The 12,070-nt window shown below is 33.1% G+C and overlaps 1 protein-coding gene across 3 annotated transcripts in view; it reads right to left on the bottom strand.

The window, feature by feature from the left end:
• LOC148951632 (serine/threonine-protein kinase SIK3-like) overlaps positions 1–12,070 on the bottom strand; it is a 202,633-nt gene that overhangs the window by 153,043 nt on the left and 37,520 nt on the right. For all 3 annotated transcript variants that reach the window (XM_089091236.1, XM_089091237.1, XM_089091238.1), the window contains exons 4-6: positions 10,680–10,841; positions 7,264–7,388; positions 3,558–3,681 (exon numbers count right to left, since the gene is read on the bottom strand). In XM_089091236.1, coding sequence (XP_088947362.1) covers positions 3,558–3,681; positions 7,264–7,388; positions 10,680–10,841 — 411 coding nt within the window. The remainder of the gene's footprint in view (positions 1–3,557; positions 3,682–7,263; positions 7,389–10,679; positions 10,842–12,070) is intronic.

Here is a 12,070-nt window from a genome sequence, read left to right as displayed (position 1 = left end):
TTAAAAAACTGGATGCACGTGGCGCCTTTTGATTTAGTATAGCATACTCCTCAAGATTCTCCAAGGTTTCACCTTAATGCCCTTAGCCTTTTCGAATACTCCCAGATCCCCTTTTCCTAATGATAAATCTTGCATGTAAACAATGGGCAAATTGCACAATTTACAATCCTTGCCCCGATGCTATGGGGGCATGACATTCATGGCAGTATAGCTTTTAAACATTTTGACTACTTTGCACAAAATAACAATTCCTCGATCGGTGTTGAGCAGAGGGGGTACCTAAAATGAGCAGACAGGGAGGGGAGGGTCTGAATAGCCTTAAATCTCTCTTCATAAATCTCCGCAACATACTTGGAAATTTTCAACTTAATACCCTCATTCGTTCTTTAGATATTGCTGATTTTCCTTTTTCACAACCAGCGAACATGTGTTTTGATTGTGTTTGGCATCTCTCTCAATATCTCCTTAAAGTTTCGCCTTAATATCCTAAGCCTTTTTGGAGATCCAGGATCAAACATGCCCTCTTTCCCAACAAAAATCCTTACATGTTAACAATGGGCTAATTGTATATCATATAGCCTTTGCAAGGAGGCTGGGGGAGGTGTGTCAACCCCAACGGCATAGTTATTTGACCTTTGAACTATTTTGAGCAAAATGGTTATCTAGAAATTTTGATTTGATGCATTGGACAAAAAAGCACGTGGGGGCCGCTGGTTGCCTTTTGATCACTTTTGATTCTTAAAAAGGGCACTAAAACTTTGAATTTCCAATCAAATTAGCTCCCTACAAAGTTTATGCGACCACACCTTCCATAAAAACATTATCTGTTAACAATAAGCAACTTGTATAACTTACAACCTTTACCTCGGGGACTGGGGGGGGGAAGGGTTGTTCAGCCCCCGAAGCATAGTTATTCGTACTTTGGAATATTTTGAAAAAAATAGCTATCCCAAAATTTTGACCAGATACATTTGGTAAAAGAGGGCGTGGAGGTGTGGGGGCTGGTTGTCCTTTGATTACTTTGGACTCTTAAAAAAGGAACTTCTATTTCGATTTCCAATTGAATGAGCCCCTCCTAAGCTTATACGGCCACCTCTTCCACAGCCACCTTGTGTACTTATCACTGAGCAACTTGCATAAGCTATAGCTCTCGCTGCGGGGCTGTGAGGGATTGGTCAATCCCTGATTTACAGTTATTGGACTTTTAGACTATTTTAAACGAAATGACTATCTCAAAATATTTATCGGATGCATTTGAAGGAAAAGGGCGAGGGGGGAGGCTGTTTACCCTCAGATCACTTTTGACTCCTAAAAAGAGCACTAGAACTTTCGATTTAAAATCGAATGACCCTCCTCTGAAGTTTATATGACCATCCCTTCCACAAAAACCTTATATATAAACAATGGCCAACTTGCATAATTTACAGTCCTTGCCCTGGGAGCTGTGGGGGGTTTTGTTAGCGTTGCCTCTGTTAGTCTTCATTCCTGCATCTTTACGACCAATTTACGAGCCGGAGAACTATTGGAACGCGGGGTTAAGACACAGTACCCCCCCCCCCCCTTATAAGCCTCGCTCCAGCCGCATAATATTAACACTTGTGGACAAAATGAAAATTACGCACGACACCAAGGCCAAGTATGTTTCCCGTCCGTAACTTCTGAGCTCAACAATGTTCAACTTTCAAGCAGGAAAATGCAGGTTCTGAGCATTGTTCAAAAACAATGTTCAGCTTTCAGCCATTCAAGATTATGCTTTAACGCTTAATTTTATGTCTTACCTGAGTCAGCTCAACGACCCGGTATGACTGTTATTTCCATTATTCACCAATGAAGAGTTTAAGACACAATTAATCCTAAAAAAAGTTCAGTTTCGTGCATTATTTTTTATTTCTTTTACAATTACGTTGATTTTTTTCTTTGATTAATTATTTATTTTTTGGTAATCTGATTGAAATTTTGTTTTATATTAGTATATTATTTATTTATATTATTTATTTTATTTATTTTTATAGTATATTATTTATTTATATATATTTATATATATTTATATTATATATTTTTATATATTATTTTATATATTATATATTTATATATATTTATATTTATATTATATTTTTATATATATTATATATATTTATATTAATATATATTTATATTATAAACTTTCTTAGAAGTACTTGTCAGTAACATTCACTTGTCTCCTGAATAAGAAAAAAAAAGTAACCTGAAATCACATAAAGAGGAAAACGTGAATAAAAAATGTAAACGTAAATAAAAAAAACGTAAATAAAAAAATGTAAACGTAAATAAAAACGTAAATAAAAAAAACGTAAACATAAATAAAAAAACGTAAATAAAAAAATGTAAACGTAAATAAAAAAACGTAAATAAAAAAATGTAAACGTAAATAAAAAAATGTAAACGTAAATAAAAAACGTAAATAAAAAATGTAAACGTTAATAAAAAAAACGTAAATAAAAAAATGTAAACGTAAATAAAAAACGTATATAAAAAATGTTTTAAAATGCATCGTCCAATGCTTCACGTAATGTTCAAAACAGGGCAAGAAGCCTATATCCCGTCAAGTTTATCAGGTTTATCAGGCGTATCATGTTAATGAGGTTTATCAAATTTATGAGCTAAATCACTTTATCAATTTTTAAATCTTACCAGGTTCAAACTCAAATCAAAATACTTGACCGCTAAATGTTATTATATTTATATAATACTGTTATTGTTATTATATTTATTGTTATTGTTATTATATTTATTGTTATTGTTATTATATTGTTATATTGTAACAATATATTATATTGTTATTGTTATTATACATAATATTGTTATTATATTTATATATTTATATAAATGTCCTTCCTGACACGAGAGCAACTGAAATTTAAAAAAAAATGTGATGCATCCTAAGTTACGGTATGTTACAAAATACAAAAGAAAAACCATTCCTTTCTGTTTCTCTATGGTCGAATCAAGGTTTTGCGTCTGCTTTTGCGTTTGAGTATTGTGTTTGGTATTAGTTTTTGTGTTTGGGTATTGTGTTTGGTATTAGTTTTTGTGTTTGGGTATTGGTAAATCTAAAGATAATGATTAAAGAATCAATGCCTAAAGTACTTTTGCCATTTTTTATAATAATTCCCATGTTTAGGAAATATCCAAGTAATATCTAATAAAATGAACATAAAGTAGATAAAAATAGATAAAAATTATTAAAAATACAAAAATAGTAGATACAAAAATAGTAGATATACAAGATATACAGTAGTATATACAAAAATAGTAGATAAAAATTTGTTCATTTAAAAAAAAAAATAAAATGAACATAAAGTAGATAAAAATAGATAAATTAATATATTTTAGGATATAAACGTATACAGTTAGGAGACAGTCCAGTGATGAGATGCAACGATCTTTTTAAAATGTAGGCAAGAGGATTTAGTCAGTTTAACTCCTGAATGAATCAGAGATAATAGATGTGCCAAATACATTTGAAAGTTCAAGTAACATCGCAACGTGGAAAGATAAATTAAAATTAGTATTTTTACCTGTTGACATAAAATAGGGTATCCGAAATTTCCCGGCAGTAACTTTTTTCTTAAGGTCGTGCAAGGTTATACCGTCGAATGGGAGGGCTCCACAGATCAACACATAGAGGACGACACCAAGGCTCTAGAAAATGATCAATCCATCATTACACTGATGTAAACTCAACAGTAATAAGGTAAGAAGTTAGATGATGCTTCTAGGGCGTGTAAACATTCAAAGCCCCCCCCCCCGGAAAAAAAACCCCAAGGTTTTTCCATACATTCTATACCGGTGTTGCAGAGCAACATTGGTACTTTCACAGTTTTACTTCTTCTTTTGTTGTATGATCAGAGTCCTGTTGTTCGACAATGACAAAGCATGTAAATTCGAGAAGCATTTCCAGCCTGGGGACCGTGAAATGGAGAAGAGAGCTTCCTATAAAGCTCAAAAAACCTGCAGTTTTCCAAAAATACATAGAAATAAGTTTTCTTTAAGCCTTACTAATTGTGGTTAAAGCATTGGCTGCATTTAGTTGTTAAGGCAAGATCCATGCTAAACGCAAGTTAATAAACGAGTTTTTGAAGAAACTGCCTAAGGTGGAAACAATTTATTTCATTCCAATTCAAGTGAACAGAAATTTATAATTACGAAACAATATTTTGGAAAATCCCAGAGTCTGAAATTCCTTACACATGACATCAAATCGAAATAAAAAGTACAACATTGAGATCTCCACTGCTGAAAACCCTTGACTGGAGGATTACAGTCCACCATCTTGAAAAGCAGGGAAAATAATGTTTTTGCACAGCTTCTTCTCTTTTTTTACTTCCTATTTCTTTTTTTTACTATTTTTTACTTCTTTTTTTTGCCAGGACTGACCGTCATGAACCGGTGGTCCTCAAATACTACAAGAGGGCTTACTTGAACAGAAATTCACAAGGCCTCCAGTAATTTTAATAAGGAAGAATCTTTTTTTGTGTGCAGTGGCTGCATTAAGTAAAGTGGCTTCATTTTATGCAGCCATTTTATTGCAGTGGCTGCAATTCACAAGGCCTCTAGTAATTTTAAAGAGGTAGATAAATTTTTTTTTTGGTGCAGTGGCTGCATTTTATGCAGCCATTTTATTGCAGTGGCTGCAATTCACAAGACCTCCAGTAATTTTAAAGAGGTAGATAATTTTTTTTGTGCAGTGGCTGTATTTAGCAAAGTGGCTGCATTTTATGCAGCCATTTTATTGCAGTGGCTGCAACTCACAAGGCCTCCAGTAATTTTAAAGAGGTAGATACATTTTTTTTGTGCAGTGGCTGCATTTAGTAAAGAGCAAACCAGGGTCCATATTCAAGGAAATTAAAACAAAAATTAAGAAACTGTCAAGCGAAAAATATTTCGCAATACCCACTAAGGTGGAAATAGTATACTCTATTCAAGTCAACAGTAATTCGTAATTATGAAACATTATATTGAGATATCCCAAAACCAGTCAGAAATCCCTTTCACGATATCAAATCGAAAAAAAAATTACATAACTAAATTATTGAAAACCCTTGAAAGGTTTACAGCCCCCTCATCCCTCTTGAAAAGCAATCAAAATCCCATTTTAGCATGCATGTTTAGTCTGCCTCTTTCCTTCTTTTTCGCCGGGAGTGACCATATCAAACCAGACGAAGTAGATCGTCATGACAAGACTTTTTAACGGACATTAAAACGGTCATTTTAACGGACATTACGGTCATTTTAACATAACAAAACGGACATAACGGTTATTTTAACGGACATTAAAGATTATAATGCCATGTTTAGGTCACAAACAGATTTTGCCATTACAAAACGCCATATTCTGCTACAAAGCAGCAATTTTGTCTAAATTTCCTAATTTTCAAATTAAGCGAATTCATTTGACTAATTTATTCTAGTTCCAAATTATTCCAATTATTCTAAATTAATTAAATTATTCCTAAATTAATATTATTTCCAAACAAAATTAAATTATTCTAAATTAATTCCAAGTTTGGCCAATTTCCAAATTAAGCAAAGTCTAGCCATTTAAAAACATCCAAGTAAAACCTTTGGTTTTCCTACTTCAAAAACCATCATAAAGCACCTTATGTGTTTATTGTACTTGACTTGATTGATAAATATATTCATTGTTTATTTTTATTTTCAGTAAAGTGCCAGTTTTGCACAATCCAACAAACATTGGAAATTATCACGAATCTGTTTATTTGAGCTAGTTTTATACCTGTTGCAAAGATTATTGCTAAGAGATAAATGTTACACAGAATGAGAAGATATAATTTCTTAGACTACACTACCTTTCCATTTACAATTGAAACGAAAATCTATTAACAAAATGTAATTGTTTTGCTTTTTTTTGGGGGGGGGGGATTATAAATTTTCACTTCATGGGGCATCAGTACTTCCCGAGCTACAGACTTTCTTAGTTTTTTTTTTTTTTTTATATTCTATTATGTAGACATCCATTATTTTTTTTTTTTAAGTCAGTGAAATTCACTTTCATAAAAAAATTACCCGTTGTTAATAGATTCTTGTTCCAATTGTAAATGAGAAGATTTTTTTTTTTTTTTTTTGCTGTGTAAATGCTTTCCGTTGTTGCCACAATTGAGTCATGAAAGAGGCAAGCAGAAACTTTACTTATTTACAAACAAGCCCAAACAATATTTGCAACACCTAAGTTATCTGCAGCTGACCGTCGAGTAATACAACAATCAATGGGGTGATACACCATTATATTCAGTCGGGCTATCGGACAATTATAGGCTAATGAGAAAATGCAAAAAATGGTAATAAAAGGGACATTTTTAAAACAAATAAAAAAGGATTCTATTCATGATGATGATGATGATAGGGTTATATTCCTGCTGCTATGCCTCGGGAACTGCAATGTGATAGGGAACAGGATAACGTAAATGGTATTTCTAAAAAGATGTTTGTGTAGGTAAGGCAATTAACTAATAATTTAAAGTTTTAATCTTGAATGATGTTGATAATGTCCATGTTCATGCATAGCCTAGATTTATGGTAGCGTTTTCTTTTGCAAAAGCAATCAGAGAAGTTACAATTCTTGAGTCACATGATGATACATTCTTTTCGCTTATTTTTTGCTGATTTTTTCACGCATGTTCCTTATTTTCAAACTTGGCGCCCGCTTATCATAGAACTCTCTGTCTGCATGTGGAGGCCTTTTTTATTAAAAATAGAGTTGTGGGGTTTTCCTAATTTTTTAAGTCGTCTATGTTTGTGTAAATTCCCATTTATCCAATTTAAAGTATCAGGTTCCAATTTTAGTATCCAAGGTACTTTAAGTGTTTAGCATAAACAAGAATAATATAAAGTGTTTAGCATAAAAATTCATTAAAAAAAAACCTGGTCAAAAGCTATGGCTATGATATTGCGTGTTTGTACTCCTTCGAATCTCTAAGAGGGAAGACCAAATTCTTGTCATCCTTATTTGCTGTAAAACATTACAAGGCCTTGATACATACGGTCTACTTTTTTCAACTTTCCACATTGCCCTAGGTTAGCGTTTTTTTCTTCGAGGCGTGGCAACATCGTGCAGTGGTAAGTACCATAAGACCGATGTACTGTTCTTACTATTTTGCAATTTGTATCTTAAAACACAGGTAAGCTTACAAAGTTTACACTTTCCCTACATGCAGGCATTATGTGTTTAAGGTAAGGCTGCAAAACAATAGAAACGGTTCGTACCCAAATGTCTGCTTTTGGTCCATCATATTCTTTCCCTTCAAATAACTCAGGGGCTGCATATGGTGGGCTACCACACCATGTAGACAATGGAATGCCATCTTCAAAGTAGTTGGAAAACCCAAAATCTGAAAACATGATCCTTTTTAGTATTATTATAATAGCTTAAAACATGACCAGTAAAAAACGAAATTAGAAAAGTAAAAAAAACTTAAGTTAAAATTAGTTTTAAGGGCAAACAATGAAACTTTTAAACAAAGTATTACTACTAACAACTCACCGCAGCACCAAGCCGCCTGAAGCAAACCCAGCAACGCATGCTCCTCTTCCATCCCAATCAATTCAAAGCCTTCCTCTTTACACCCTCCCAGGAAGTCCCCATTTCCTTTAAATCTTTATTTATGACATCCACCCACCCCGAACGAGGACGACCCGCTTTCCGTTTAGTCCTACACAGCTGGCCGAAAAGGACAATCTTCAGCAATCTGTCATCCTTCATCTTCAGAACGGGCCCTAGCCATCTCAACCTTTCTCTCATTATAGCCCAAGAAAGCGGGATTGAGCCACAATATTGGCACAGCCTACTGTTTGAAATACGGTTAGTCAGCCGGAACAATCCTTAGGCAGTTCCTCTGGAAAACATCTAGTAAATCTTCATCCGCTTTTCGGAGCGCCTACCCTTTAGAGCCATATTTGACCACTGTTATCACTTACCTTCCAATATTCTACAAGGAGAAGTAAGAATCAGTTTCTAACAGTGCCCAATATAGTCAGTTTTAGGAGGGGGCCATGGAAACTTATTTTTCTAGCCATAACATACCCGAAAAGAATATTTTTTGTTTTTCGGCGGCACGAAGGATTTGAGGGGATATCTTATATCCTAAGGTTACTTAAGGGGGGCACCTTCTACGGTACTTGAAGGAAAGACCTCCAAGGGATGTTTAAAAAATACCGTTAGAGACATATACTCAAACTTTTTTACTCAAACATTGCACCAAAATTCAAATGGTGAGTTTCATGATATTTTTCATGTTCTAGGGTCGCTTAGAAATATTTTAGAAATAAACTCGATAGTTATCTTTTAAAAAAACAACCTGAAAAGCTTTAATGCTAACAAAAAAGTACCATAGAAACTAACGTTTAAATTGGTGGACTCAGAAACTTAAATTTAAGCTGTCAAACAAACTTTCATGCATCTAGGCCATTTAAGACTTTCAAAAAGCTTACTTTTCTTGAAACAAAACGATTTGTCTTTCATTAAACAAAACAGTGGTCTCTTATTCTTTTTTCCGTTAGCTCATTAAACATCAAAAGTGAGTTAGACTTAAACTATTAAGAAGCCTCATTTGTAAAACATTAAATTTACAACAGTGAAAAATATAATGTTTTAATGCTTCCATCTCAACGCCATTCCCACTACAAATAAAAACAAGAATGGGGATTTGAAACTTTTTGAAAAGAGACATGTCCTTGCTTGAATTTTGAATTCAGTGATTTTTACTTTGTGTTTTTTTTTTTTTTTTTTTTTTTTTTTTTTTTTTTTTTTTTTTTTGCATAAACTAGTTATCATTTAGTAATCATCCATTGCTCATTATTACCTACCTTCTGAAATACAAGAAAGACAGACTCTCATATCTTCCTGCATTTACAATAATAAGGAAGGACAAAAAAATTTATCCTTATCTCTTATTTTGGAACTAAAATTATAACAAATAATTAACTACAATTGGTTCTGGAACACAACCATTATTCCTTTTATTATAAGCAACACATTAACCATTATTCTAAGCAGCACATGCAACAATATTTGACGGGTAACAAATGTTTATGCTCCTATATCACGTTTGTATTTTCGTTTTGATTATTGTAAGTTTTTATTAGTAAAGTCAATATGTAATCAGAGAATTTCTGAAAAAAGTTCCGTGTGTATGAAGTAACGGTCAATCTCCGTATTCACATTGTTTTTGTTTTTACCTCCATAGAGACGTTTAATGAGCCGTCTTTATGGAGGTAAGGTTTAATCAAAGTATAATCACCTACGGAACAAGTACTGACAAAACCTATCCTCTCCACACAAAAAAAGTGACCCTTTGTCCGCGTCTCCGGAGACGATTCCATACCTATGCGAACCTGGCAACTAAATAACAAGTTCCGTAGGGGATTATACTTTGGGTTTAATAAACATCCTTGAAGCAGTCTATTTTGTAAACTTTTATTTCTTAGTGTACGGTTCATTTTTGGAAACAGATGAGTGCATCTCTTCTTGCTTTCTTTTAATGGCATTAAAAATATAAATATAATAAACGTGAAAATGGAAAAAATTTTGAAAAAATTTAAGAAATCAGAACTTCTGTATAGAATTAAGATTTCGGCAACTATTTCTCAAAAATTAATGAGAGATACGGAAGTTATAAGAGGAGATAATATAAAGGTCCAGCATCCCAAGTTGTTTGATTTCAAAAAGTTTAGATTTCTATAAAAAGTTTGATTTCTAAAAAGTTTACCTTTAGTGCTAGGATATTGTATTTAGACAAAATGTAGGAAATTCGCAAATCAATCAAAATAGAAAAGTCATAGAAAGAATTTTACTTTGGATAATCAGTGTAAGCTACAGTTCTTAGAAGACCAAGATATGTCTATCCACGGTGGAAAAAAAATATACCTTGCCTAGAAAAAAAGTTACCTCTAGGATATCCAAAAGATTTTATAGGTCAAGTGAACAAAGTAATTTCTTATATATGAAAGTGCATGTCAATTTGCGTACTTTTTGTAGTATTGTTCGATTAAAATACAGGAGTCATCAAATCAAAAAATTCAGGAAAGAACCCAAACATCGGAATTTGGCACTTGAGCTTGACTTTTCCAGAATTATTTTCAAGAAATATAGAAGAACTTAATTTTGTTCTCAAGTTCTCAGAGATAAAATTTTGAAAATTTTCCAAACTTTGCTGGACTTTTCCAAGGGAGAAATGGGCTTTTTGTATTGCTAGTTTATGCTTACAGTAGATATCAACGTTATCATTATTTTTCCTTTTTAAATAAAGCATTAAAGGTTTCTATAAATCAGAACCACATTCAACATTTTTTTTGTAACTCTCCAATGTTGAACAACATTTTCTAGGAATTGTCCTTATTTATTGTTTTCTTTTTTTAATTTTTTTTTCAAGTCCTTTTCAGAAACAATTTTCCTATCTCTCTCATTTCTTTTTTTTCCCATGAATTGTCAGTAGTAGTAGTAGTAGTACTAGTTACTATATCAAAAAAGGCAATTAGTTGGCAAAATCCATTCCCTGCTCGCCCAATAGTTTAATATCTTCTTCTTCTTCACATAACGTTTTGCTTGTAGTGTCTAGCCTTAAGCTTAAATATTGGGACTAGTAGTTGCAACCAAATAGAAAAAAAAATAAGGAATATCTCACCCGCGATTTTAATGTTCATATCTTTGTCTAGAAGCAGGTTTTCTGCTTTTAAGTCTCTGTGAACGATGTTTCTCTTGTGCAGATACCTTACAGCAGAGAGGATTTGTCTAAACAAACGTCGAGCTTCCGTTTCGTTTAGTCGCCCTTTTTCATGAAGATGATCTGAAATAGGAAATTAAAAATGATAAAACTAAACTCGAACTCAGACAAAACAGGTAAATGGGCTGAATGTTACGGGATCAATACAATTCTAAAATTCCGATATCAGATTTTCTACACAAATTTCAAAAGATGCCTGCAATCAGGTTCGTGTCTAGGAGAGAGCGATATAATTCGAAACCCTACCCCCAAAAATTTGCTCCCAATTTGTAAATCAGTCTTTAAACAAATGCCAAAAACAGTATTTTGAATTCCCCTGTAACAAAAATAGAACGTCAGGTAAGATATTTAAGGATATCATACCCTAATCTTGCTCGTAATAGTTACATGAAGTCTACGAGAAGACAATCTTTTGATATGCCCCCCCCTCCCCCCCCCCCCAAAAAAAAAGCTGAAACCAGGCTCTTTCAGCAAGTATGACACTCTATTTCTATCAAAAAGCATACACGAGATATTGAAAACAGTTCAATTCACGACATTTTTTTTAACAAGATGACGTTAATTCGAAGAACGTTCAACTAATCAAAACTGATAATCTGACAAAAGTTTAAACATAAAAGCAGTTAAATTAGTAAGTTCACTAAATATCAACTAGACGACATTAATCCAAATGATTTTGAACGAGCCAAAACTAACAATCTCGGCAAACGTTCAAGAAGAAAAGCAGCTAAGTTAGCTTATTTAAAGATACCATCCTACTGATAGTATTGGCTCTTTAAAGCGTCGAAACGTTACCCATCTATTTTCTTTGGTTACTCTTTGGCTCTTGCTTAAGAGAAAATGAAAAACGCAAATTAGTATGGCAGTAGAAATCTACTAATTTTATTCCTGTTCAATTGTTAATTTGTTCTCTTTTGTTTTCCATATTCTTACTTCACATTTTTTTTTTATCTCAAGATTCGCGGCATCGTCTATCGATTAACTAGGTACCACTAATCTTGGCAGCTGCTCTTGACCACTTTGTTGGCGGTCAACTAAAGTAATAGACAGTAACTCTCAGAAGACAGGGTCACTTCAAAAGATGAGAAACAACCAAAGACCTTCCATTAATCCAGAGCAAAAATTTTCACTAAAGAAGTTATGACCAACACCTTGGAGGACTTAACACGCTGAAATTGTGTAGGGACCCTGTATAGAAGACGGAAGTAAAAACGAACGTCCTACTTTTTATTTCTTTCTTTGCTTTGTTTTTCTTTATTAATTAAAAAAACTTTTTCTACAAAATAAGTTTT

This window comes from Artemia sp. Qi Xiang Cuo, chromosome 6 (genome assembly GCF_049724085.1).
Source record: "Artemia sp. Qi Xiang Cuo chromosome 6, ASM4972408v1, whole genome shotgun sequence".
NCBI lineage: Eukaryota > Metazoa > Arthropoda > Branchiopoda > Anostraca > Artemiidae > Artemia > Artemia sp. Qi Xiang Cuo.
This window is presented reverse-complemented; position numbering and strand designations above follow the sequence as displayed.